Genomic DNA, 27,274 nt, shown 5'->3' on the forward strand with positions numbered 1-27,274 from the left:
GTATGATGATAAACTGGGTAGATATCTAGCATACTTGGCCAGAAAGAAGAGTGCTCCCCAATCTATCACAGCCATTAGAGAGTGTGCTGGTACTGTCACCTGCAATCCCAAAAAGATTAATACAGCATTCAGGAAATTCTACTCTGGATTGTACTGGTCGTAGGGCTGTGAGGACAGATTGGTGAGGATGGAGTCCTTTTTTTAAGACCTTGGACCTCACAGATGTAACTTCAGAGCAGGCGCTTCTTTTGAATGTCCCTCTGACAATCCAGGAGATATGGAAGGTGTGAGGCAACTCCAGAGTGGTAAAGCACCTGGCCCAGATGGATTTCGGAGTGAGTTCTATAAGGAGTTCATAGACATGCTAGCCGGGCCAATATTGGATATGAACAATTATTCGTACAGTCAGGACTGTCTCCCACCCTCTCTGAGAAAAGCAAATATTTCTCTTATTCTCAAGACAGGGAAAGCCCCAGAGGATTGCACTTCGTATAGGCCCAGATCGTTATTAAATGTGGATTTTAAAAGTTTGTCAAAAATGCTGGCGTTGAGGCTGGAGAAGGACTTGCCTTTCATTGCAAAGGAGGACCAGACAGGTTTTATTAGGGATTGCAGATCCTCTAATAATATTAGGAGAGTGCTAACAATGATTCAGGTGTGCCATCAACGTTCGATGCCGGTCTTGGTAGTCTCCCTGGATGCAGAGTAAGCGTTTGACCGGGTGGCGTGGCCGTACCTCTTTTATGTCCTGGAATGGTTTGGCCTTGGAGAGGTCTTTGCCAGGTGGGTGGCAGTGTTATATAGTGATCCTGAAGCAGCGGTTCTCACTAACAGTATAAGGTCAGATAATTTTAGCATTGGCAGAGGCAGCCAACAAGAGTGCCCCCTCTCACCGTTGCTATTTACATTGGTGATTGAGCCATTGGCAGAGGTCATCCGGAGGGACGCCAATACAACTGCCCCGCAGATAGGATGGGAAGGCATAGGATCACCCTTTATGCAGATGACATTCTTTTCTTTCTAATTAACCCAAGGATATCTGTGCCCCGTTTAATACAAGTGATTAATTTATTTGGCTCTTTCTCGGGGTATAAAATCAATTTTATGAAGTCAGAGGCCATGTGTGTCAGGCGTCTTACTGGAATACCTGATCATGGGGGTGGAATCTGATTCCCTTTCGAGGTGGCCACAGTGAGGTTTCTTGTATTTAGGCATTTTTATCACCCCGCCGTTTGATCAATTATATAAAGCTAACTTTGTGCAGTTGCTGGAGAAGATAAGACAGGACCTTTGCCGCTGGGAGGATCTTCCAATATTCTGGTTGGGTAGAATAGTTCTGGTTAAAATGAATGTTCTTCCTCATTTATTATATCCCATGCGAATGCTCCCTTTGATGCTGTGTAGGCAAGCACTACGGAGGCTTAACAGTTGGCACGGGTCTTTTATCTGGCATCACAGCGGCCTCTTACTAAGCTTATCAAATTGCAGCTTCCACAGGGGATTGGGGGAGGCGGGGTGGTGAGGTGGGCTTGAGGATTTTCCAGACTTTAAGAAATACTAACTAAGTTCCCTACTATCCTATGTGGCTAATTGGGCTTGCCAGAACCTGCGGTCAATCTGGCTAGATTTTGAGGCGTCCCAGGCAAAATGTCCCCTCATTAATATGTTGTTCATGGACAAGATGAGGATTGTTATGGACCATTGCAGAAATCCGATTGTCCTTAACATGGTTAAAGCATGGAGAATGGTGTGATAAGGTGAGGACAATTTACAAAAAAACTTCCCCTTTTACTCCCATAGTAGGAAATTTAGGATTCCGGCTGGGATTGATGGACTCTAGCTTTAGGCTCTGGGAATCCAGAGGAGTTTCCTGTTTGGGAGAATTATTTGTCGGGGAGGTCATCATGTCTTTTGAGCAGCTGAGCCAGAAATATGAGCTATTTAGAAGGACCTCTTTTGTTACTTTCAGATTAGGGACTTTATACAGAAAAGGACTACACTGATGGTTAGTCCCTATAAGTAGGATAAGGAGAGGAGAGTGCTTCCGTCCATGGGTACTCTCTCGGTCAGCACCCTCTATCGTTTATTAGGAGGTTTAGATTAGATTCCCTACAGTGTGGAAACAGGTCCTTCGGCCCAACCAGTCCACACCGATCCTCCGAAAAGTAACCCACCTAGACCCATTTCCCCTCTGACTAATACACCTAACACTATGGGCAATTTAGCATGGCCAATTCACCTGACTTGCACATCTTTGGACTGTGGGAGGAAACTCATGAAGACACGGGGAGAATGTGCAAAAGCTACACAGACAGTCGCCTGAGGCTGGAATCAAACCTGAGACACTGGTGCTGTGAGGCAGCAATGCTAACCACTGAGCCACCATGCCGCCACAAATAGAACCAGCAAAATTGACATGAACTTATCAGACCACTGTAAGAACCCAAGTGGCTCACAAATATCCTTCAGTGAATTCTCCTGACCTTACCTGGCTGGGACATAAATGATCGCACAGGTCCCTGCACAGATAAATGGAGCAAGGGTCTTTTCCTGTTGATGAATGAGCAATTCCCACCTTCAGAGTATGTCAAGCAGTTTGAGCTGTAAGTGTAGAATAATTACTAATAAGAAGACCCTCAGTGTATATTTACTTGGAGTCATAGAGTCACAAAGTCCTTTTGCAGGGAGACAGGCTCTTTGGCCCAAACTGATCCAGCCGACGAAAATGTCCACTCACGCAAACCCCATTTCCCTGCACTTGGCTCATATCCTTCTAAATCTTTCTTATCCAAATTTGTTCAAATGCCTTTAAATGTTGTTAATGTACCTGCCTCAACCACTTCCGCTGGCAGCTCATTCCATATGCATAGCACCCTCTGTGTAAAAACGTTGCCCCACAAGTTCCCTTTTATTCTTCTTCCTCTCACCTTAAACTGATGCCCTCTAGGCCTCGATTCCCCAATCCTGGGAAAAAGACTGAGTGCATTCACCCTAACCATGTCTCTCATGATCTTATGCACTTCTACTTGTGAACCTCTGGCTGTGACATTACTACACAAGTGAAAATCTCCCTTACATTTTCCGTTATTTCATTGTATACCATAAACTTTAGGATTAAAACTTTATCTTTTCATGTTATCCTGCACACAAGGAAGTTATCTCAATTTATTACGTCTGATTATTCAGGGAGCGGTTAATGTTTACAAAGTACTTCGAATTGAAACACAGACTTTTGAACTTTGAATGCACTGAAGTATTTCAACACTGACATTCAGCGAAGGCACAAACTGCATCGCTTTTCAATCAAGTGCGGACATGGATGCACGTACAAAAAAACTGCATTTAAAACGTGAAGTCGGATTAATCAGTGCTGTTTGTTTAATTGTTGGGACAATGATCGGCTCAGGCATCTATATGTCTCCAGAGTGGGTGTTGCAATATATTGGGAGTCCTGGAGCCAGCCTTGTGGTATGGGCAGCCTGTGGATTGGTGTGCACGATAGCCGCTCTTGCATATGTAGAACTTGGCACTGCTATAAAAGAATCCGGTGGAGAGTACATATATATCCTAAGAAACTTTGGTCCTATTCCTGCCTTCCTGTTGTCCTGGACCTCTGTGTTTATAGCTAGACCCGCAGGAATTGCAGCGATGTCTTTGAGCTTAGCCCAATATATTGCAGCTCCATTCTATGTTGCATGCCTACCACCAACATTTGTGGTTAAATGTACGGCAGCTGCAAGCATTTTAATTCTTGGTATTATAAATGGTCTTAATGTAAAACTGGCAACCCACATTCAAAACATTTTCACTTTTGCTAAGCTACTATCCCTACTTATCATTGTGACTGGGGGGGTAGTGTTACTATTCAATGGACACACGCGCAGTTTTCAGAATGCCTTTCAAGGAACAGTGGCAGGATTTGGCTCAGTGGGGATTGCATTCCAACAAGGGATGTGGTCCTATGATGGATGGAATAATTTAAATTATGTGACTGAAGAAATCAGACGTCCTGAGGTAAGTGCAAAACAGTTTTTAGTCAACACTAGATGATTTAACAATCAATACTTCACTACATACTAATTACCATGAGCAGCGTAATGCACCAAGGCCACCTTCCAGCTTGTGTTCAGCAGTTAGTGTAGTACAACCAGTGTATAAATCCTTGGAAGCAATTTGACGTGACTGGGTTCTATAACACTAATTGAGTTGCTGTAGACCTCATTATGTGTCTGTATTTCAGTTAAGCTGCTTTGGATAGGTTCTTTCCACTAAAAAGACTAAGAATGTTGAACTGATTTTGAAAGTATTGGGAAAGTTTTAGATTCCAGATTTAGATTTTCATTGTCACACGTACTCAATTGCAGAAGTACAGGAGTCCAGTGAAAAGTACATAATGTTACCATCTTAGTTACAAAGTTACTGAAGTACAAAAACTCAGGCACAAAGTAGTTAAAGAAACAAAGTTCAAAAAGTTCAGCATTACCTTCATAGGATAAGTAGAAAATAAAGAAATAAGGTAATAGTTAACATTAAAGTCCTTCTTAATTTAAGAATTCAGTGCCATCGTTGTGAGTTGGAGGTCCATCGGGCATTCAATTTCATGACTGGTTGTGGCTGGTTATGAATAGACAAGGCAGTCCCTGAAGTGGAAGGCGAGTCAGTTGGTGATGTTCTGAAATTTCTTTCAGAAAGGGAGAGAAAGCTGAGAAGCAACTCCATTAAGATCGACAGTTGTGAGGCTGCGGGTCACATACAGGACCTTTAAATGAAAAGGAGGGTTGAGTGAACATCACCATGACCAGGGTAGGCCAGATTCTATCACAGCAACAAAGATGGAGTTAGTAAACAAATTAACCATGCTCTCATTGACTAAATAGGCTCAAGCCCTGAATATATTCAACTTGTTTCTATTCAATGAAACACAATTAAAATACTACCTACGAAAAGCAACTAAGTCAATTCAGTAGCTTCAGTGATAGAAGTATTTAGCTGCAGCCAGTACCTTTGCCTGTCATAGTTGAGGATTCTGTAGTCATTTTAAAGTTACAAATTGTTTGATCATCTCTTACTTCAGTATGTATTTTGGTCAGAGGCTTGTTTAAAATGAGTAGGTTTCTTCGAACCCCCAACTCATAGCCCATTTGTCCATGAGGCATTCAGGAAACACTTTGGTGTGACAATTTTCCAACGTGAGGTTTTTCAGGAAGATATGGCCCAAAGTTTCTCACATTCCGATCACTTAATCTGAACTGTCAATTTTCTTTCTCCCCCAACACTCTACTGCCTGTCCTTCCCATGATTGCATAAATGCTGTCCCCTCCACACTTCACTTCAGCTCTGATGAAGAGTCACCCAGACTCGAAACATTAGCTTGCTTTCTCTCCCTGGATGCTGCCTGACTCACTGTGATCTCCAACATTCTTTGTTTCCAGATGTCCAAAGATGTGCAGGGTAGGTGGATTGGCCATGCTAAATTCTTCAGAGGGTCAGTGTGGACTCGATGGGCCAAATGGCCTGCTTCCACACCGTAGAGGTTCTGTGATCCTATGCCCAAGGGGAACTTTAACCCCAGGAAAGAGACATTTGGGGTCAGGTTGAAAGTGAAAATTGAAGAACTAGCTGGCTCGCATGCTCCCTCTTCTGGCCTGTGTTCATTGGGATTGATGGGTTTGTAATGAATACAGATTTTAAAATCCTAATCACATCACAGTGACTGCTTTTTTAATTGATTTACACAGCATATTAAACTTAATTTATCCAGTATGGATTTTCCAGGGCTCAAGGAACTTGCTGGTGAAAAAGAAACGAGTTATATTGCAATGTTTAAAGTTTAAATTGTCTTATCTCAATAAAGCCTCAGTAATTACATCTGTTTTGGAATTTCCCTGTGACAAACATTTTGCAGAGATTTCTTGTCAGCTTCGGGGCTTCACTGGCTTTCAATTCAACACCAGCAGGAGGCGAACCGCTCCAGAAAGATATCAGACAAGGAAGCCAGTCGTCAGGCCCCGTCACTGCGATGCGCTGTGGTAGGATCAGCAGATGTGGAGTCTGGGATGGGGGCATAAGAACAGAGAGAAGATTCAGAGGGTTGCAGGTTCCATGTGTATGGCTCAGTTTCCTTGACATATCCAAAGACCAGTCTCTCCATCAGCAGAGATTCACATTACAACAGAATCCTTGCAATGGAGCATTGTTAACAATACTGGGGAGTAACAAGTACAGATTGTCATGTGAGTTTATGATGTTGTGGCAGTAATGCAGACTGGGCCCACGGACAGCCAGGTCTGCATGTTAAAACATTCCTGACTACAAGATGTTCTGCAATGTTATGAAAGGAAAAGGGCGGGGTGGCCTTTTTGGTTAAGGAGAGCAGTGAGGTCCAGGCCAAAGTGGATATTTCAGAATTCAAGGTGGAATCAAATTGACTTGAGCTAAGGAATAAGAAGGAAGTAATGACAGTGCTTCAGGTAATCTGTAGGCAATCAATTAGTGGGAAAGATGTTGAGTAACAAATTTATAAGGAAATCACAAGAGGTATAAACATCGGAATTCTAATGCAGAACTTTAACCACTTTAATATGATCCGGGATAATAGCAGTAAAGGGCAGCAAGAGCAAGCATGCCTAGGCTACATTCAGGAGAATTTCCTACAGCAGTATATGTCGAGTCCAACAAGAAAGGAGGCACTGCTGGACCTAGTTCTTGAGAATAAGGTGGACCACATCAGTCAAGTGGCAGTGAAGGACATTTAGATTACAGTAATCATTGAATCATAATGTTTAGGATGATGGTGGAAAATGACAGTGGTCAATCTCAAGTACGAATAATAAACTGGTCATGAGCTGACTTCAGTTGGGGCAAGAAGAGAGCTTGATTGATGAGGCTGGAACCCAAGGTCATTGGGAAAACTGTAGTGAAGCAATGGTCCACCTTCAAATGATTCAATACCGGTCAAGGTTTATTCCTTCAAAAGGATAGGTAGAGAAGGCAAATCCAAATGTCCCTGGATGTAGCCAAGCTAAATACAGAAGGTTAAAAAGGGAAGTGAAAAATCCTAAAGTCTTCTAAAAGTACATCAATGATAACAATGGTTAAAGGAAGAGAAAGGATGGTTAGGGACCAAAAAAAGAATCGACATGTGGAGGTAAAAGGCATAGCTGAGGTGTTAGTCACAAGATAGCTCCTGCGCAGATGATGATGGCAGAGGAGAAAACACAGTCACTAGAAGGGTGAAAAATTGATAAGGAGGAGGTATTGGTGAGCTGTCAATACTTAAAGTTGATAAAACACTAGGACTGGATGAGATACTTGCAAAGACATTGAATAAAAGTGAGATTGGAAATTGCAGAGGCACTGGCAATGATTTTCCAGTTGTTCCTAGATTAAGGGTGCTGTCAGAGAACTAAAGAATTGCAAACGTTATACACTTACTCAGGAAAGGTTGTAAAGATAAGCCAAGCCATTACAGACTGCTCAGTTTAACTTTGATGGTGGGGAGATTTCCTGTTACAATTTTTTTTTGGCTAGAATGACTAGTCTCATGGAAAAATGCGCATTGATTCAGAAGAGTCAACATAAATTCTTTTTAAGGGAAAATTCTATCAAACTAACACGTGGAATTTATTGAGGAGGCAAGAAAGAGGGTTGATGAGGGGAAGGCTGTTGAAGTGGTGTCTATGGACTTGCAAAGGCATTTAACATAGTACCACAGTATGGGCACGTGAGGAAAGTGATAGGTAATGGAATAAAACGGACAGCAGCAACATAGATACAAAATTCACCAAGGTAAGGAAACAAAGTGTAATAGTTAATTAGTATTTTCCGGACTGGAAGATATTTTTGTCGTGGAGTTCTCCAGTAGTCAGTGTGGAGATCATGATTTATTTATATAGATCTCGGTGTTAAGGGGACAATTTCAAAGTTTGTGGATGTAAAACCCTGTGACAATTGTAAACAGTAAGGAGGACAATGTGGACCTCCGAAAGGATATTGACACATTGGGGGAGTAGGTGGATAGCTGGCTGATGATGTTCAATATCAAGATTAGAGTGGTGCTGGAAAAGCACAGCAGGTCAGGCATCATCTGAGGAGCAGGAAAATCGACGTTTCAGGCAAAAGCCCGTCAGCAGGAATGAGCATGATGATGTTCAAAGCAGAGAAGTGAGATAAAAACAACAGCAAGACAGTGTTAAATAAAGCCTACTATTGTAAAAGGCGTGTAGGAGCAGATAGATATGTATATGTATGTAAGTCATTAAAGATACAGGACAGGCAGAAAGAGCTGTTAATATTCCAGGGTTCACTAATAGGGGAATAGAGTACAAGAACCAGAAGGTTATGATGAACTTGTATAAACACTGGTTATAAATCAGCTGGAATACTGCATACAGTTCTGTGTACCTCACTTTAGGAAAAATAGGAATAGAAAAGATAGGAAAGAGAGAGGAAGCTGTGTATCTGGAATGGTTCTAGGGTTGAGGCACTCCAGTTATGGGAAAAGATTGGATAAATTAGGACTGCCTCCGAGTGTCATGATGTGGAGGTGCCGGTGTTGGGCTGGGGTGGACAAAGTTAAAAATCCCACAACATCAAGTTATAGTCCAACAGGTTTAATTGGAAGCACCAGCTTTTGGAGCACTGCCCCACAACCACCTGATGAAGGAGCAGTGCTCCGAAAACCATTGCTTGCAAATAAATCTGTTGGGCTATAACCTGGTGTTGTGTGATTTTTAACTTCCTCTGAGTGGGTAGGGATAAGAAGATTTAATAGAGGTTTTCAAAATCAAGAGGGGTTTGGGCAGAGTGGATAGGGAGAAACTGTTTGCATTCATAAAAGGATTAACAACAAAGAGGCACAGTTTAAAAGTCTTTTTCAAAACAGATGAATATGAGGCAAGAAGATATTCATTCACACATTGAGTATTTAGGGCCTGGAATGCTCTGCCCAGAATGTGGTGGAGGTAGGTTCAACCAAGGTATTCAAAAGGACATTGGCTGATTATTTATGATGTGCAGGTTGCTGGGAAAATGCAGGAGATTGGCAGAAAGCCAATGCAGAGACAATGGACAGAGTGGCTTCCTACTGCACTGTAACAATTCTGAGATTCTGAGACATCCAAAGCTCCATTGCAGCCTGCACATACCACCTTGTACAGACTTCTGTATTGAGATTCCAACAGCAGATAAATCTCCTGTCACTCAAACTGCCTGAAAACTTCTTCTCCTGATGACCAGACTGGAACACAAATGGTTTCCTGTGGAGGTATGACAGAGATGGACATTGATTTATGAAGCAACAACACCTTTGGAAGAGGAAGGGAATAGAAAATGGGGTACAAGCAAAAGCAGAGGTGGTGATTGTGCTTCTTTCCAGTGAGATAATATTGGCTGCTTTGTCGGGGGGACAACATGTGAAGAGTGGGACCATTTCTCATATCAACGGGATCAGAGAAAAAAATTGGTGGTTAGTAGTTTAGTGCAAATGAAATCAAGAGGAGAAGATAGGAGTCTTGGAAGAAATTAGCTCATTTGAGCGATGACAAAGAAAATAAAAAGAAATGTGTTCCAGGGCTAGGACAGAGAGATGATGGAGAAGGATGGGTACGAGTTGGTTTGGTAGGCAGTGTGAAGAAAGAAGTAGGAGATGCTTCTAAATGGATGGTTTCTACTTTGATAGCAGAAAGTTTGAGCTCAGATCACATGATATGCAAGTAAGCTTGGTGGGGCAGTGGAGAAATATATCAAGGAAAGGAATGTCTGGGGTTATCTTGCAAATGAAAAAAAAAGACAATGGTGGAAATATGAAAAGCTAATTAGCTCACCATGCATCTAAAGCAAACTTTGTCCATTTTTTTATGTTTGAACATGGACAATTTAAATGTGGAAAAAAAATATTGTTCATTTTGTATTCTTGCCTGGAACTAAGTTGCCATGATTTCTGCTACATCAAAACATCAAGAAGTCATACAGGTATTTTCCATCCATATAAATCAGTGGATGAGAAACTGTGTGGGTTTTGAGGATAATTGTAAGTGTCCCAATAGCCTTGCTAGTAACTAACCTAACTTTCTGTTTCAGGTGAACCTGCCTCGAGCTTTATTGATTTCACTTCCGTTGGTGACCCTGCTGTATTTAATGGCAAATATCAGCTACCTGGCAGCCATGAGTCCAGCTGAGATGTTGGCATCTGATGCTGTGGCCGTAACCTGGGGGTAAATTACTTATGCTAACATAAAATAACACTTTATTTGTTTTTTATTTAACGCATTGCATTGACAAATGAATTATGTGTTATGACTATCTTCATTCAAAATATCAGATACATTTTCAATCAAGAACAATGCCATGAACTAATCCCATTAGCTCTGTTTCTTCCCTCTGCTCCAGCCCCTCTGTCTCCTTCTGCCTCACATGCTCAGTCTTTTATTCCCTTAGAAGATCATATCACTGCATCAATTACCACCTATTGCAATGCATTCAAAGCTTTCATGAACTTCTCTGTAAAGAAATTCTCCTAAACTCTCCTGCCAATGTTTAGACTGAATTTCAAATTCATGACTCATTGGCACTAATCCTTGACATCAGGTTTTCAGTAATCACTAATACATACTCAATTCTCCACTAACTGTCCCCACCTCATCCTGAGACTTAAATCTTAGGTCTGTTGAATCAACCAACCTCAAATCAGCCCCACAGTCGCCAGTGACTATCTCTGAAGGCAAAACATAGAATACTTATCACTCAACAGTTTTCAGGTTTTTGGCTCCTTACACAAGCGGGGGTATGGCAGTGATTTCAGGCTCAAAAACTCTACAGAATTGCTCTTTAAAACTTTCTTTAAAATGAAAACTTAACACAAGGTTCAGTGCTCCAGATGGGAAATGTTAATTAATTAGCATCTCAGGCAATTACAAAAATAACAAGGATATGGAGATAGTGGTCAAAATATTCACTATTAAAGAAACTGAGAGGTAACTTTTTATGTAGAGGATGGTGTGTGTATGGAATGAGCTGCCAGAGGTGGTGGCAAAGGCTGGTACAATTACAATGGGTACATGAATAGGAAGGGTTTAGAGGGATATGGGCCAAATGCTAGCAAATGGGACGAGGTCAAATTGGAATCTCTGGTCGGCATGGATGAGTTGGACTGAAGGGTCTATTTTATGATATAAGACTATATGACTTTATTAAATCTCAGACTGCATTGCCATTGAACTGATGAATTATGGACATCAACAGGTAGTTTGCTGGTGAAAAAGGATTTAAGATTGCGATGTTGTATCAACAATGTAAACTTGCATTTATAGAACATCATTTGAGCAATAAAATGCCCCACAGATCTTAATGACCAAAATTTGAAATGGAGAGATTAGAGCAAGTGACCAAAACCTGAATTGAAGTGGTATATATTAAGGAGTGTGTGAAAAGAGGGAGAAGTAGAGAGATGGGCATAGTGAATGAATCGCATCATTCATCGACATTTCCACCACCTAAAAACGGACCCCACCACCAGAGATATATTTCCCTCCCCACCCCTTTCCGCTTTCCGCAAAAAACGTTCCCTCCGTGACTACCTGGTCAGGTCCACGCCTCCCTACAACCCACCCTCCCATCCTGGCACCTTCCCCTGCCACCGCAGGAATTGCAAAACCCACTCCCACACCTCCTCCCTCACCTCCATCCAAGGCCCCACAGGAGCCTTCTACATCCATCAAAGTTTCACCTGCACTTCTGCACATGTCATTTATTGTATCCGTTGCTCCAGATATGGCCTCCTCTACATTGGGGAGACTGGACACCTTCTCGCAGAGCACTTTAGAGAATATCTCTGGGACACCCACACCAATCAACACCACCATCCTGTGGCTGAACATTTCAACTCCCCATCCCACTCTGCCAAGGACATGCAGGTCCTGGGCCTCCTCCATTGCCACAGTGCTGTGACGCGGGACTCCGTGCTCTACGGCCTGTTCTCCGGGACGCACACCGAGACGAACATCAACTGTGCCTGGAGGATCATCAACTCGGTGAAGGACGCTCTCTGGGCTCTCTGCATGAGTACCAATCCCCTCAGACTGAGACATGGTTGCTCTCTGTCTGAAACCTGTTTATCTTCCAGCTGAAGGAGTTGACCCCAACTGAGTGCTGCAGACTGGCACATTCCAAGGCCCAGGACTACGTGTTGAGAGATGCGCTGAAGCTTGGGGCAGCTGCCGCCAAGGCGTGGTGGGGAAAGACCACTGTGTAACATCTGCCTGCCTAAAGAAGAACAGGGGGCCCACGCAGTCATTTGGGCTTTGCTGATGCCTCAGCTAAAAATGTAATCATACAGACCTGTAAATAGGAATGATTACTCTGTTTCGGTCTGCAAACAAATGGAATGTTTACATATGTATGGCATGTCCAGTTGTATAGATCATCAAAGTATTTTATGAATAAAGTATATTTTTGAAATAAAAAAAAATACCACACAATTGTCTATTATAATTGCCTCGGTACCCTAAATATCGGAGAGGCCCTCAGTTTGTCCCGATAAATGAAGCCCCAACCGAATCTGAAGGCAATTGGACTCCAGAACGTAAGGCTGTAATAACAACAGCAAACAGGGAACAACTTAAATTTCACCTTTGTCACTCTCCCAGTCTCTGCTGAATAGAGGGAACTAAAATGTCCCTAATATATTCCAAGCGTCTTTACAATAGAGCTATACTTTAATAACAGTCTAGATAACCCCAAGTTGGAATGATAATAGTGAAAAATGGCGAGAGGACTGTCTTTCATGGCTTCTTTTGGAATGTTTTCTATTTTCAGAAACAAGGTGCTGGGCAGCTGGGCGTGGCTGATGCCATTGTCTGTTGTACTTTCCACATTTGGGTCTGTAAACGGTAGTTTCTTCACTGGAGGTCGCGGTTGTTATGTAGCAGCCAGAGAAGGTTCACTGGTAAGGACTTAAGGCTGAATCTTCCGTTTTTGTTGGTGAAGTGTGAGTTGTATTGAATTGTTTTTGGAGGAATTCTTGCCATGATGCAGAAGTGAGATTTTGTTACCAAACTCACCTCATTAACTAGCCACACCATCCCTCTGGCATTTTTCATGTCTGATGCTATCACCATCTTATCACATGCCTTTCCTGGAACAAATCGCCACACAGCGGATATCTGCCGAAAGACAAAGTTAAAAATCACACAGCACCAGGTTACAGTCGAACACGTTTATTTGAAAGTACAAGCTTTTGGAGCACTGCTCCTTCATCAGGTAGTGACCTGAGGCCTCAGGGATTTTTCTTACCAAACTCACCTCATTAACTACCTACCCCAGCCATCTATCATGTCCAATTCTATCCCTAAGATGTTGTGGGAAGGAGAGAAAGAAGAGAAAAACCATTGAGGGCACTTTGGTGGCCTGGATGACAATGCACTCTTCATTATTTGACACTTGTTTACACGTGGCACCTTTTCCACCTTCCACCTTGTTGTTTGTCTCAGTGTAGTCCCAAACAAAATTATGCCAGCATTTTGCATGAGTACCAATCCCCTCAGACTGAGACATGGTTGCTTGCTTGGTCCACATGCAGGGTGCTTGCTGTGTAAGCTGCGAGCATATTGTGCAGGTCTGAGGTGGTGATGGCAAATTGCTGTACAGTAAGGTTTACATCCTGTTGTTTGAGGACTACTGACTGGGTGCTAACTGACACTGCATGGCCAGATAGGCAAGGAAATGTGGGCATTCAGCGAGATCTAAACTCACATAATATTCCAGATGTAGCCTCATCAATGCCCTGTGTAATTGCAGCAAGACATCCTTGTTCTTGTACTTGAACTCTCTCACTATGAAGGTCAGCATACCGTTTGCCTTCATTGCTGCCTGCTGCACCTTCACACTTACTTTCAGCGACTGGCACATGATGATCCCCAGCAGAACAGAAGAAAAGAGATAAGTGTTGATAAATTTCAAGAGGTACTGGTGTTGGACCAGGGTGGACAAAGTCAGACATAACACAAGGTTATTATCCAGCAGGTTTATTTGAAATCACAAGCTTTCGGAGCACTGCTCCTTCGTCAGGTGACCACTCTCCGAATGCTTGTGATTTTGAGTAAATCTGTTGGACTATAGCCTGGAGTCATATGGTTTTTGACTTTGATGAATTTCAAAGAAGTGACAAAGCTAATGCGCTTTTTATTACCTAACAACTGAAAAACACACACATTCGAAGTAATATTTATTGAGTTTTTTTTATCTGGAACTCAAAACCAGATTGCTGCTAATTGCTTTGTCTTTTTCTCCCAGCCAGATATTCTGTCCATGGCTCACGTCCACCGTCTGACACCGTTGCCTGCCCTTTTGTTTACAGCTCTCATTGCTTTGATAATGTTAATCCCGGGAGATTTTGAGTCAATAGTCAATTATTTCAGGTTTGTGCAAAATTGTTTTCTTTTAAATATATCTATATCCAACCTCCTGAAATTCCCACGAGGCTGTCTGAGTCCCCCACTCTGATGGAACCCTCAAAAAATATTGAGACCTATTCGTTTGAGTCTGAGATGCATTTAAGGCAGGTTGAATTGAAGCATTCACAAGGAAACTGCTGCTATTTGAAAAGAAAGAAACTGCAGCATAATGGGAGATGGCACAAGAATGGTTCTAGGTGAATTGCTCATTTTGAGAGCTGGTGGGAACATGATGAACTGAATGGCACCTGCTCTATTTCTGTGACTTGGTTCAAACTAACTATTTCAATCGTAGAGATGTACAGCACAGAAACAGACCCTTCAGCCAATTTGTCCATGCCAATCAGATATCCTAAATTAATCTGGTTTCATTTGCCAGCACTTGACCCATATCCCTCAAAACCCTCCCTATTCATATACCCATCCGTGTGCCTTTAAATATTGTAATTATACCAACCTCCACCACTTCCTCTGGCAGCTCATTCCATACACACATCATCCTCTGTGTGAAACAGTTGCCCCTAAGGTCCCTTTTAGATGTTTTACTTCTCACCCTAAACCTATGCCCTCTAGTTTTGGACTCCTCCAACCCAAGGAAAAGACCTATTTATCCTATCAATGGCTCTCTTGATTTTATAAACCTCTATAAAGTCAACCCTCAGCCTCCGACACTCCAGGGAAAACAGCCTCAGCCTATTCAGCCTCTCCCTACAGAATAAAAGAGCAGTATACCATGGAAACAGACCCTTCAGCCCAACTCCTTTTGTTGGAGTTACGCTCAAAGACAAGGGGAAACTTGGAGAAAGATAGCACACACGGGTATCACTTTGTAGATTTTTATTAATCTGTAAACATTCTGTGATCCCCTTAGCTGGAGTTTGAAACTAGCAGCCACACTTTAATTTATACACAAGAAAACAACTCTGAATTAATTTTCTTTTCAATTATCATTTATGTTTTTTATGGCATAGTCACACAATAACAACTTGATGCATCACATGACTTGAACTTTTTACTTCATGTTTCTTACTTTACAGAACAGTACACAACCTAATTAGTAATAAGGTCAGGAGTCACACGACACCAGGTTATAGTCCAACAGGTTTATTTGAAATCACAACCCTCAGAGTACTGCTCCTTCACCATGCCACCCAATGAAGCAGCTAAACCTTTTGGACTATAACCTGGTGTCATGTGAGACTGTCCACGCCAGTCCAACACTGGCACCTCAACATAATAATTTGTAATAAACAATGGCATGGGTAAACTATTCATACATTTATTTATAATTAAAGCAATTGGACTTCTATCTTCAATGGGAATGACCTAATTTGAGATAGTTTTGGTTTAATAACAAAATAACACACCCATGTGTTACATGGTTTGTGCCTTTATCAGTATAAAATCACAGTTTCACCTGATTTATAAACAACAAGAAAGAACATCGCCCAAAATTATTATTAAAATACCTCTGCCTTATCTCAATCACTTCCATTATTGTTCAAGCATTCAATTTTGAATCTAACTTGACTCATTCACAGAAGTAAAGTTGTCCATTGTTATGTTTGTATAACATCTCATTGAAAAAAATCCAAGACATTATTCCTATGCCCTATGAATTTAAAGGTATAGTCAGCATTTGCAGCTCTGTTTTGAATTTTGTTTATCTCCAGCTTAAACACACATACCAACAGATTCAAGAACAGCTTCTTCCCCACTGATATTGGGTTTGTAAATGGACCTCTCAAATTTCAAATCTAATGTTGATCTGCTTTTTGTACACCTTTGTTACAGCTGTAACATTGTATTCCTCACGGTGTTCAATCACCCTATGATCTTTGTGTCTTTATGTTATAATCTACTGTACTGCATGCAAAAACAAACATTTCATTGTACTTAGGTATATGCGACAATAAAAAATCAAATCAGGTTCCAGGCTATGTATAGAGGCAGAGACTTTGGTGACCCTCCTGAGCCTGTGCAGGATATGATTCACAACTCCTTCAAGTAACTACATTTTGGATCCCTTGCATGGAGTGACCTCCTTGCATCTTCACCATTTCCTCAGTAAAAGGATTATCAGTTAAAAATTGAGAATATTACTTAATTTTTTTCTTACTTGATATGCAACATGGAACACCATGGCAAAAATAATCACTGGATAGAGTGTAATTCCCAAAATGATAATCAATAGGCTGAAAGCCTGAAATGTTTCCAGGAAAGCAAATCCCTGAGTCAGAAATGTTGACAATATTTGTTATTCATTCCAAGATTTTCTGTGGACTTTAAACAATATTTAGCATGTCTAAGGTTGATCTAAGATTTATAAAGGCTACTCAATATTTGATTTGGTTCCTAAACAGCAAGCGACTTTTCCAAATATGTGTACTTCGTGGGTGAGCCTTCATAATCCATGTAGACATTTAGATTAGTTACAGTATGTTAATATATCAAGTGGCTTCTCTTTCACATTGTGCAATCTCTTCTAGAACTGCTGCCTACTCATCAATTTTGTATTTTTCCTGTCTTAAAGTTTCACAGCTTGGATGTTTTATAGTCTAACCTTTGCTGCATTGGTGTATATGAAAATTAAGAGGCCTCATCTTCATCAGCCCTTCAAAGTAAGATTTACTTTTAACATTATTACTTCTATGAAAAGACATTGATGTATTTTCAACATTTTTACCAGCATCAGTTATTAATGACATCAAATCACTGTTGTTTACAATTTCCCACTGATGTCATACCTTGCTTATTGATAATGATTGATAATCTACAAATAGATAATGGATAAACACATTTAAATGCATATTATGTACTTACAAAATTCAAGCTGCAGGAATGTTTAAAATTTTGAAACTGGAAAAGGCAAGCCTACATCTTTGATAGGATTACGTTGTGAATGACATTTTGAAGAGATGAATAAAATAATGGACAGGGAAATGTTTATGGATCGTGTTTCTATCAAATGCCTCCTGTAAGTTCATAAGGTCCAAAACAATTATTAAAGTTGAAATCCATGGAATTGAAAATAAATCATTGACATTGTTTAAAAATTGGTTGACTTGCAGCTAACTGAATATCTAATTATTAGATATCTAATTATCTAATAGGAATCATAATGAGATCAAGTTCAACATGTGTTTGAAAGGAAGAAACTCAAAACAGCTAAGATTCTAAACTTAGATTTGTCTAACTTTAATCTGATAGTCAGAAATAACCCACAGTAAATTTGGGAGGCTCTTTAATGGGTAAAAGAAAAGATGATCAGTGAAAAGTATTCAAAAAACAATTTAACATGGTAAAGAAATAGTTCAATATCCCAAAAGGCAAGAGCTCCAATTGTCAGTTAAGGCTGTTTTTTTTTTAAATTAGAGAAATAAGAGAAAAATCATACAACAATGCAGAAAGAAATTAAACAGACTAGCAAATGGGAAATGTATAAAGAAAGGATGATATACTTGCAAGGATTATCAGAATTAACATAATTTTTTACAACTGCACTAAGAAATTAAGAGTGATCAGAAGCAATGCACGTTCCTTAAAACTGAAGATGATATTGTTATTGAAGATAAAGCAATGATAGACATGTTGAATAATTACTTTGCATCATTATTTAGTGTAGATGAGGTTATTCCTAAGGAGCTGGTATTAAATCACAGATAGGAACTCACTAAACCCAATATAAGCAAAATAAAAGTGATGCCAAAATTATGGTTTTAAAATATAACAAAGCTTCAGGATCACATGGCTTCAGTCCCTGGTTTAAAGAAAGTAGGTGAGAACATTGCAGAAGCCCAAAATAGAAATGCCCATTGTTCTCTCAGTTTAGAAACCTTCATTTAATTTAAAAAGTTGTCCATGTCATTCATGGTGAATAGTGAGAAGGTGTTATAGCTGAGGTAACAACATCTGCTACCAGAAAAGTATTAGAATCTATTGCTAATGATAGAGCAACTAAACACCTTAACATTTTTCAGCTGAGAAAGCCCCTTGGACATTTTAAAGAGATAACTGAAGTGAATAGGGGAATATTTATGGATATTTTTGCATCAAATGCCTTCTGCAAGTTCCTAAGGTTTAAGAAGATTACTAGCTAAAGTTGAAATCCATGGAATTGAAAAGAAACCTCTGACACAGTTTAGAAACCAATTGATTTGACAGCAGATTGAGAGAAGGACAGTCCCAGAAGAACTGAAGAAAATAGTTACAGAAGGTGGTTAAATGCATAAGCAAGTGTTTAACTGTGACAAAACTGGAATTTATTGGAAAAAGTTGCTGAGCAAGACATTTATTTTGAAAGAAGAAAAGCAGGCTAAGGGACACAAGGCATCGAAGGACAAGTTACCCTAATGCTTATTCTTATTACCACTGGTAATGCTGTCTTTAGGCCTCTACTAGTGTACCATTCAGAAAATCCGAGACACTTAAGGGCGTTGATAAGAATACACTTCCTGTTGTGTTTCATTCACGTCCAAATGGTTGGAACACCCAAGTGATTTTTTTCTGAGTACGAGTGGATACGATTCGGAGATGCTGGTGTTGGACTGGGGTGTACAAAGTTAAAAATCACACAACACCAGGTTATAGTCCAACAGGTTTAATTGGAAGCACACTAGCTTTCGGAGCGACGCTCCTTCATCAGGTGATTGTGGAGGGCTCGATCGTAACACAGAATTTATAGCAAAAATTCTGTGTTACGATCGAGCCCTCCACAATCACCTGATGAAGGAGCGTCGCTCCGAAAGCTAGTGTGCTTCCAATTAAACCTGTTGGACTATAACCTGGTGTTGTGTGATTTTTAAATGAGTGGATATGTTAAGTCCTTTTGTTGATGAATACTGTAGAGAAAATAACCTCGATAATAGGTGTCTTTTGATTGTCGATAATTGTACTGCTCATCCACCTGGCATTGCTGAGTATGCCGGTAATATTTGTGTTGTGTTCTTACTACTGAATACGACGTTGTTGCTGCAACTGTGTGACCAAGGCTTAATAGCCACACTTAAGGCTAACAACATGCAAAATGTGATGCCTTTTATTGTAAGTGCCATTGACAGTCAGGGTAACTCTGACGCATCTTTGCGAGAGATCTGGAAACAGTACAAAATAAAATTGGCAATCACCAGCCTTGGAGATGGTCTCGATATGCGAACAGTCTTGATGAGAAATGGTGTTTGGAGAAAACTGTGTCCCAAAGCAGTGAACAATTTTAAAGACTTAGAACAAGAAACAATAAATACGGTAATAGTGACTTTGGCTAATGAGGCTAGGTTTGCGAAAGTTGACAAAGATGCTGTTGAAGAGGTTTTAGCATCCCATGACCAAAGAGTGACAAATGAAGACCTGATGCAATTGCAAGAGGAAAGGATACAAATTGAAACTGAACACAATAGCGAACGGCCCAAAAGTGAAGTCATCCAGGAACTGAATGTAAAGCATTTGCGTGAGATTTTTCTACGATTGACAGCACTGCAATGATTGTGGAAAAGTATGACTTTAATTTTGAAAGGGCACGTAGGTTTAGGGCAGGTTTGCAGGATGTTTTGAGTGCCTACAAAGACGTGCATGATAGAAAAATGCCTAAGGCTAAACAGTCAAGCATATTGTCGTATTTCAAGCCTTCCGCATTAGACAGTGAAGCTTGACCTTCGACATCAAGGCAGGCAGACAGAGAAGAAAGTGTAGATGTTAGTGACATGCCTGCCCCAATGAGTTCAGATGATGAGAGCTGTTAAAAGATGACCCTCTTCCTTTCTCTCCAATACCCCATTCTCCTGTACTCCCACCACCCCAACCTCTGATGGCCTTTACTATATGTTAGTGTTATTTTATGAGTTATTTGGTTTGATTTGGTAGGTTATTTTCTTGGTCTGGGAACACTCAAACATTTTTCCCATTTAAACTAATGGTAATTGCTTCTTTGTTTTACCCCATTTCGACTTATGAACGGTTTCATAGGAATGCTCTCCTTTCAGATAACGGGGAACACCTGTATTCCAATTTGCCGATGACATGAAGATAACTGCTATTGTCAGCAGGGCAGATAAAAAAATGAAATTACAAAAAAGATTTTGACAGATTAACTGAGCAAATGCTGGCAAATGCTGGCAAATGTCAGGTAATCAACTTTGGAGCTAAAAAGGACAGAGCAGTGTACTTTCAAAACAGTGAAAAGCTAAAATGTCACAGTCCAAAAAAAAGCTCAGGGCTTTGGTATACAGGTCATTTAAAATGTGATAAATAAATACAAAGAAAGGGTGGGTGGGGGAGAATTAGAAGCACTGTGGTAAGGACAAAGAATGGGACTAGCTGAGTTGCTATTGCACAGGACTGAATCGTCTCTTCCTGTTCTGTAACTGTTCCATATTTCTAGGATTACATTGATTCCCAGTCCCTCAGCTCTCACATCCTTCTTCATTGTTTTAGTCCTTTGGTTTCCTATAATCTTTTCTAACACTCACAAATGATGCCCGAAACATCGATTTTACTGCTCCTCGGATGCTGCCTGACCTGCTGTGCTTTTCCAGCACCATTCTAATCTAGACTCTGGTTTCCAGCATCTGCAGTCATTGCTTTTACCTAACACTCTCAGAACCCTGAATTCTCCAAATCCAGTCTATCATGCATTTCTAACACCAGCGGTTATGCCTTCAATCATGTGCCATATAATTTGCTCACTATTTCTTTGCCGCCCTTTCCTTTTATTATTTCCTTTTCTTGGACTAGGCTTTTGGTGAGCTCTTGTATTATCTCCTTATAGTTGTTCAGCCTATTTTGTTTCATCTGATTGTGATTGTGTGAAGCACCATGGAATTATTTCTCAATGCTATGTCCCTTTAATTTACTGATTGTTAGATATTGTGAAGATTCAATGGACTCCACGGAAGACTAAAACTTGAAATTTATTTTGCTAATTCAGACAAGATTTTCTATAAAAAAATCAGAAACTCTGCAATGAATTAGTTCAGTCCTGTTAATATAGTTAATCATCTGAAGTTTGTTACTTGGAGCACTATTAAATTCATATGTTTGCATGCCCTAAGGCACCTCAGAAAGTAAAACTGAAGAGTCACCCTGAGCAGATCTGAGTGATAATTGATCGTCTGGAGGAGGAGGCACTTTTCAGCTAGTTAGAAAGATGAGGAGATTTAAGAAGTTAGTTGCAGACAATGAGGTCTGAACAACTGGTGGTCCTCATAGATTTGTTTTTAGAAGTGGTGGATGAGAGTACAATTACAACACTGAATACAAAAGATGCTTGAATAAGTACATGAATAGAAAATGTTTGGAGGGATATGGACCAGGAGCAAACAGGTGGGACCAGTTTAGTTTGGGTTTATGGTCAGCATGGACTGGTTGGATGGAAGGGTCTGCTTCATTGCTGTATGAGTCTATGATTCTATAATTCCTGATTGATGATTTATGTCTACAAGGTTATTGTCTGCTATCGTTTCAATGCATTGATTCCTCCTACAGAGTTAAAAGAGATTTTCCTTTCTTCAACCATTACATCTCTGATTCTCCTGATTTCAGTCGTCTTACAGCTGTGAAATTAGCATCAAAGTCTCCTTCAACTAACTTCCAAGAAAGGTATTGGGTGCTGCGTAGAGTGCAGAATTGCAACTACTGGCATTGAAATAAGATTTGAAGAGACAGCAGCAGCAGCTTGGGAAGTGAGGGATTGCAATGGTGGAATGGCAGAAGCAGATATTTTCAATTAAACCAAAGAACTTCCAATTCACATCAGGTTGCAGGTCTGGTTTTGTCAGCTTTACTGCAGATTATGAGTTCAATAACTAGCAGTGATTGTAATGGGGTCAGCCTGCTGGACCTCATAAAATGAGTACCTTGATTGAAGCAGATTAACAGCACCTATCAGGGAGCCCTTGCTGACATAAAATGGTTGAGTGTCAGGTATACTGACACTCTGGTGCTGAGTTTGTATGAAACAGTGTTATAGTCGCAGACTGTATATGTGTACATAAAGGATGACTTGATGAGGGGATATCAGCCTCTGTAAAGTTCTTTCACACCACATTGTCATAGAACCATAGAATCAGTACAGAAAGAGGCCATTTGGCCCATCGTGTCTGCACCAACCCTCAAAAGAGGATCCGACCCAGACCCTGCCCCCCATCCTCTCCTCGTAACCCCGATTTTCCCATGGCCAATCCACCTAAACTGCACATCTTTGGATTGTGGGAGAAACCCGGAGCAGCTGGCAGGAATCCATGTAGACACTGGGATAATGTGCAAATTCCACACAGCCAGTCACCGGAGGATGGAGTTAAACCTGGACCCGTGGTGCTGTGAGGCAGCAGTGCTATCCTCAGTGCCTAGGAGAAGATCTATTGTAGCCACCACCACCTCTGTAAAAATAAACTAGAATTTACTAAGTGCAATAAGCAGAACAAAAAGAAAATTAATGTCTTGTGTTGCACTTATTGAAAACTTTATCTTTCCACTTATAGGTGCCGATGCTTGTGCCAGTGTTCATGCTAATTATTTCAACCTACCTGGTGGTGGCGCCAATTGTTGGAAATCCTCGGATTGAATACTTGTTTGTTTTTGTATTCATGCTGTGCGGTCTCTTGATTTATTTCCCTTTGATTCACTTCAAATTATGGGCAGGCTCATTGGGCCAGGCAACTGTGTTTCTGCAGTTGCTACTAGAGGTTGCACCAACCCAGGCAAACCTAGACTGATTATACAAAATGGAAAATATTACAGATGCTGGAAATCGCAACAGAATCAGCAAACCATGGAAACACTCAAAAGTTGAGGTGTCATCTATGGTGAAAACAGACAGGATGTTGCACTACTATAATTTATCTTTATTAAAAAAATGATTGTTGATTTGCTGTTATTTATGGTGAAAGTAGCCATTCATTTACAAACTGCAAGTTTATGGTTTGGTTACAAATTGCACGCAGATGCAACACTCTTTAATGAATGCTAGTCACTGAAAAACACTTAGGGCTGAATATTCCCATTTTCATTTCGTGTTTTGCTGAGTGAGAACCAAGCCCAATTTGCCTTGGCTCACAGCAACCTCTTTCTCATGCAATCTTGTCTCTTCAGCTAATTATTCACCTTCGTTGTCTGTTTTATGCAATTGTGCAGCAGGAGAGACAGAGACACCCATCACTGCCAATACAGTTCATACCAGTGTCACTGTATTTATAGCCCGGCTCCACAAGTCAGATACTGAAACTGCCTCTCAAACAGTGGGTGTTTGACCATTACGACTGAGGACATGGTCCCCAAAAGAAAATGTGTTCTCCGCTTTGTAAACAGACAACTGGATGTGCTGGTGGAGAGTGTGGGTGAGAAGAGAGGGTCACCCCCTATCTTGCTGACCACCACAGGAGACCGTAACACCAGACACAGCCTGACCTCCTCACAGAGAGTGGACCAGGCCAGTGCTGTGTCTGGGGTTAAAAGGAATGCCCAGTAATCTAAAAGCCGTAGAGTGTATCCTGCACAGATGTATGAGAAGCTGGTACAACTTTGTGCAAAACAACCAGGCTGAGGCATGCAAGTCATTGGTGTCCCTTGGTTCCAATGTTAAAGGGTCGTGGTAATGGTAGCTATAGAGTGAATTTGTATTCCATATGCAATCATATGATGGCCAGGTCAAGAAAGTAGCTTACTGTAGCTGACGGATACCCACTCAGACATTGGGAATTTGTGACTAGTTTTTTGCCAAAGGAGAAGAAAATTGGAAGTGGTGTAGAAACAAATTGAGTGGGTTATTAATGAGATATAAATTCATGGAATATAAATGGCTCAGTGATTAGCACTGCTGCCTCACAGCACCAGTGTCCCAGGTTCGATTCCAGCCTCGGGCAACTGTCTGTGTGGAGTTTGCACATTCTCCCTGTGTCTGCGTGGGTTTCCTCCGGGTGCTCTGGTTTCCTCCCACAGTCCAGATGTACAGGTTAGGTAAATTGGCTGTGCTAAATTGCCTGTAGTGTTAGGTACATCAGTCAGAGGGAAATGGGTCTGGATGGGTTACTCTTCAGAGGGTTGGTGTGGACTGGTTGGACTGAAGGGCCTGTTTCCACACTGTAGGGAATCTAATCTAATCTAATCTAATCTAATCTAATCAAAATGCTGCTCAATATCAAGGTTCTGAAGTCACCATTAAAATCATCAGGGGAAAATTGCAAAGCTCTTTCTTGAAGTTGAATTTCTGTTTTTTCATTCTTGCCACCTATCTCAACTTTCTCAGCATTGCCCAAGCCACATAAAGCAGGTGAAAATTCCAACCTATGGAAAGCATTTCAGGGCAGTTTATAAAAACAGTCTTCAGTCCACTTCTCCTCTAGTTCTTCTTCTATCCCTTAATTATTATGCTGCCTATAGAGAGTGAACTTGAGGCTAGGGATATGGAAGTTTGGGGTATTCTGCATCGACACTGTATGCTGTTTAATTTAAAATTAATAAAAATGTTACTTCTGGGCAATAGTTTATTGTTTCTGATGAACAAGCAAACTTCTTGTATTGGCGACTTATTTGTTATATTAATGAAATAAAAGTTTTAGAGAAAAAACTCAAAACAAAAGAAATGTTGGCACTGAAGTGACATTTACATGCAAATAAAGTTGGTGAGAGTTGCCAAAAGAAACCAAAATTATAATCTTTTGCAAGATTTCTCATTGCCATCACAGATATTCCATCTTCATCATTACAAGTTGCTGGCTTTATCAGCATTTCCATGTGTTTAACCTTTGTTTTTAGTATTCTTTCACTGACTATATATTATTAACTGCTGTTTGAAATTATTGTAGACACCAGATTTAGTGTGAATGTTTCAGAGCTGACTCTCCCCAGGCTTATTATTATGCAAGACCATACTTGTCGGATTTCTGACATCAACCTCATTGTGTGGCCATTGTGAATTCACAGCACAAATTGGCCCTGTTCTGGGAGCTCTCTCGTAAGTAGGAGGAGACAGGAAATAATCCACAACCACAGCTTTCAAAGGCTGCATTCATTACATAGAAGAACTGCTTTCAATACTGTTGGAGAGAAAACTCAGAATCAGGTGATGGAGATCTCCTTCATGTGTAGATAATGCCTTGGAGATATTTTGAAAGGAAACTAACACATGGCAAGAGTCCTACTGGGATTCCAGGCTGTTGCTCTAGAGGATAAGTGTTACAATCCTCTAGATTGTAAACTGATTTCCCCTTAAATAAGCTAATTTCCCCTTAAACTTAAACTTCATCAGCCAAGACCATGCTTATGCCCGAAACGTCGAATCTCCTGTTCCTTTGATGCTGCCTGACCTGCTGTGCTTTTCCAGCAACCCATTTTTAAACTCTGATCTCCAGCATCTGCAGTACTCACTTTCTCCTAGTTGATTCTGAACAGCCTTATGTGGACGAATTGAGAGAAAAGAACTCTGGGAATCACACCTGTGTTAATTTCCAGATGAATTCAGTTGACTTTCATATGAAATGAATAATTTTTAAAAGAGTACTTTTGAAAATCTAAAATATCATGCATGATGCACCAGGATGAAAATCCGGTAACAGTCCTTCTTTGAACTTTTTCATTCACGGGATGTGGATGTCATTGTTTAGACCAACATTTATTGCCCAGCCCTAATTGCCCCTGTTAAGGTGGTGGTGAGCTGTCTTCTTGAACCACTGCAGACCACATGATGCAGATGCACACTTAATGCTGTTAGGAACATAGCAGGAACAGGCCATCAACCCTTCGAGCCTGCTCTGCCATTCAATATGATTGGGTCTGACCACCCAACTCAGTATCCTGTTTGTACTTTCTCCCTAAACCCTTTGATCTCTTTAGCACTAAGACCTATATTCAACTCCTTCTTGTAAATATTCAATATTTTGACCTCAACCACTTTCCATAGTAGAGAATTTCACAAACTCACCAGTATCTGGGTGAAGAAATTTCACCTCATCTCAGTCCTATATGATCTTTCCCTTATCCTTCGACTGTGACCCCTGTGTTATCCACCCTCCCGTTTTGAATATGGATGCCACATCTGCAGGTTTTCAATCCTCTGGTACTTCTCCAGAAACCAATGATTTTTTAAAAATTACAACCAATGCATCCACCATGTCTGTAACTTCAGTGTGTGCCTTCAAGATGAACTTGTGGATGATGATATCTCCATGTATCTGCTGCTCTTATCCTTTGATTTATCCTCTCACTCTGACACCACTAACAATTTAACTCCCTCTACATTGTATATGTTACAACACCTGGTTATATTCGGACAGGCTTATTTGGAAGCACTAGCTTTTGGAGCGCTGCTCCTTCATCAGGTAGCTGTAGGAGTAGTGATCCAAAAGCTAGTGCTTCCAGATCAACGTGTTGGACTATAACCTGGTGTTGTGTGATTCTTAACTTTGTCCATCCCAGTCCAACACCAGCTCCTCCGCATCATGGCTACATTAGATATAAAATTGGTTCTTACCACTTTATTTCTGTGGATGGCGCTCTTGCCCAGCTTGAAGTTTCTCGAGTAGCAGAGGTAAGAAACTATGCTTCTCCGCTGACATAGAGAAAAGCAGAAGTCTACTGGTTCCACTTGTTGCAAAAGTAGTGCTCATGTTTGGAAACAAATTTATTGCAAACAGAGTTGTTTTATATATATAGGCATTGACATGAGTATATGTAACAATAGCTGAAAATGTGTTGCTGGAAAAGCGCAGCAGGTCAGGCAGCATCCAAGGAGCAGGAGAATCGATATTTCGGGCATGAGCCCTTCTTCAGGAATGAGGAAAGTGTGTCCAGCAGGCTAAGATAAAAGGTAGGGAGGAGGGACTTGGGGGAGGGGC

At 40.8% G+C, this 27,274-nt stretch overlaps 1 protein-coding gene across 1 annotated transcript; it reads left to right on the forward strand.

Moving 5' to 3' along the window:
• Window positions 1–3,262: 3,262 nt before the first annotated feature.
• On the forward strand, window positions 3,263–23,319 carry zmp:0000001267 (b(0,+)-type amino acid transporter 1). Its single transcript, XM_043676795.1, has 6 exons — window positions 3,263–4,014; window positions 10,081–10,214; window positions 12,814–12,943; window positions 14,290–14,414; window positions 16,984–17,071; window positions 22,925–23,319. Exons 1-6 carry the CDS (start codon window positions 3,316–3,318, stop codon window positions 23,156–23,158), a joined length of 1,410 nt encoding a protein of 469 aa, XP_043532730.1. The 5' UTR covers window positions 3,263–3,315; the 3' UTR covers window positions 23,159–23,319.
• The last annotated feature ends 3,955 nt before the right edge of the window (window positions 23,320–27,274 follow it).

This window comes from Chiloscyllium plagiosum, chromosome 3, assembly GCF_004010195.1.
Source record: "Chiloscyllium plagiosum isolate BGI_BamShark_2017 chromosome 3, ASM401019v2, whole genome shotgun sequence".
NCBI classification, from domain to species: domain Eukaryota; kingdom Metazoa; phylum Chordata; class Chondrichthyes; order Orectolobiformes; family Hemiscylliidae; genus Chiloscyllium; species Chiloscyllium plagiosum.

Coding starts and splice junctions, on each gene's coding strand:
- zmp:0000001267 (XM_043676795.1), top strand. CDS start 3,316: ATGGATGCACGTACAAAAAAACTGCATTTAAAACGTGAAGTCGGATTA. Junction 4,015..10,080: donor AAGAAATCAGACGTCCTGAG/GTAAGTGCAAAA, acceptor TTTCTGTTTCAG/GTGAACCTGCCTCGAGCTTT. Junction 17,072..22,924: donor ATCTTCATCAGCCCTTCAAA/GTAAGATTTACT, acceptor TTCCACTTATAG/GTGCCGATGCTTGTGCCAGT.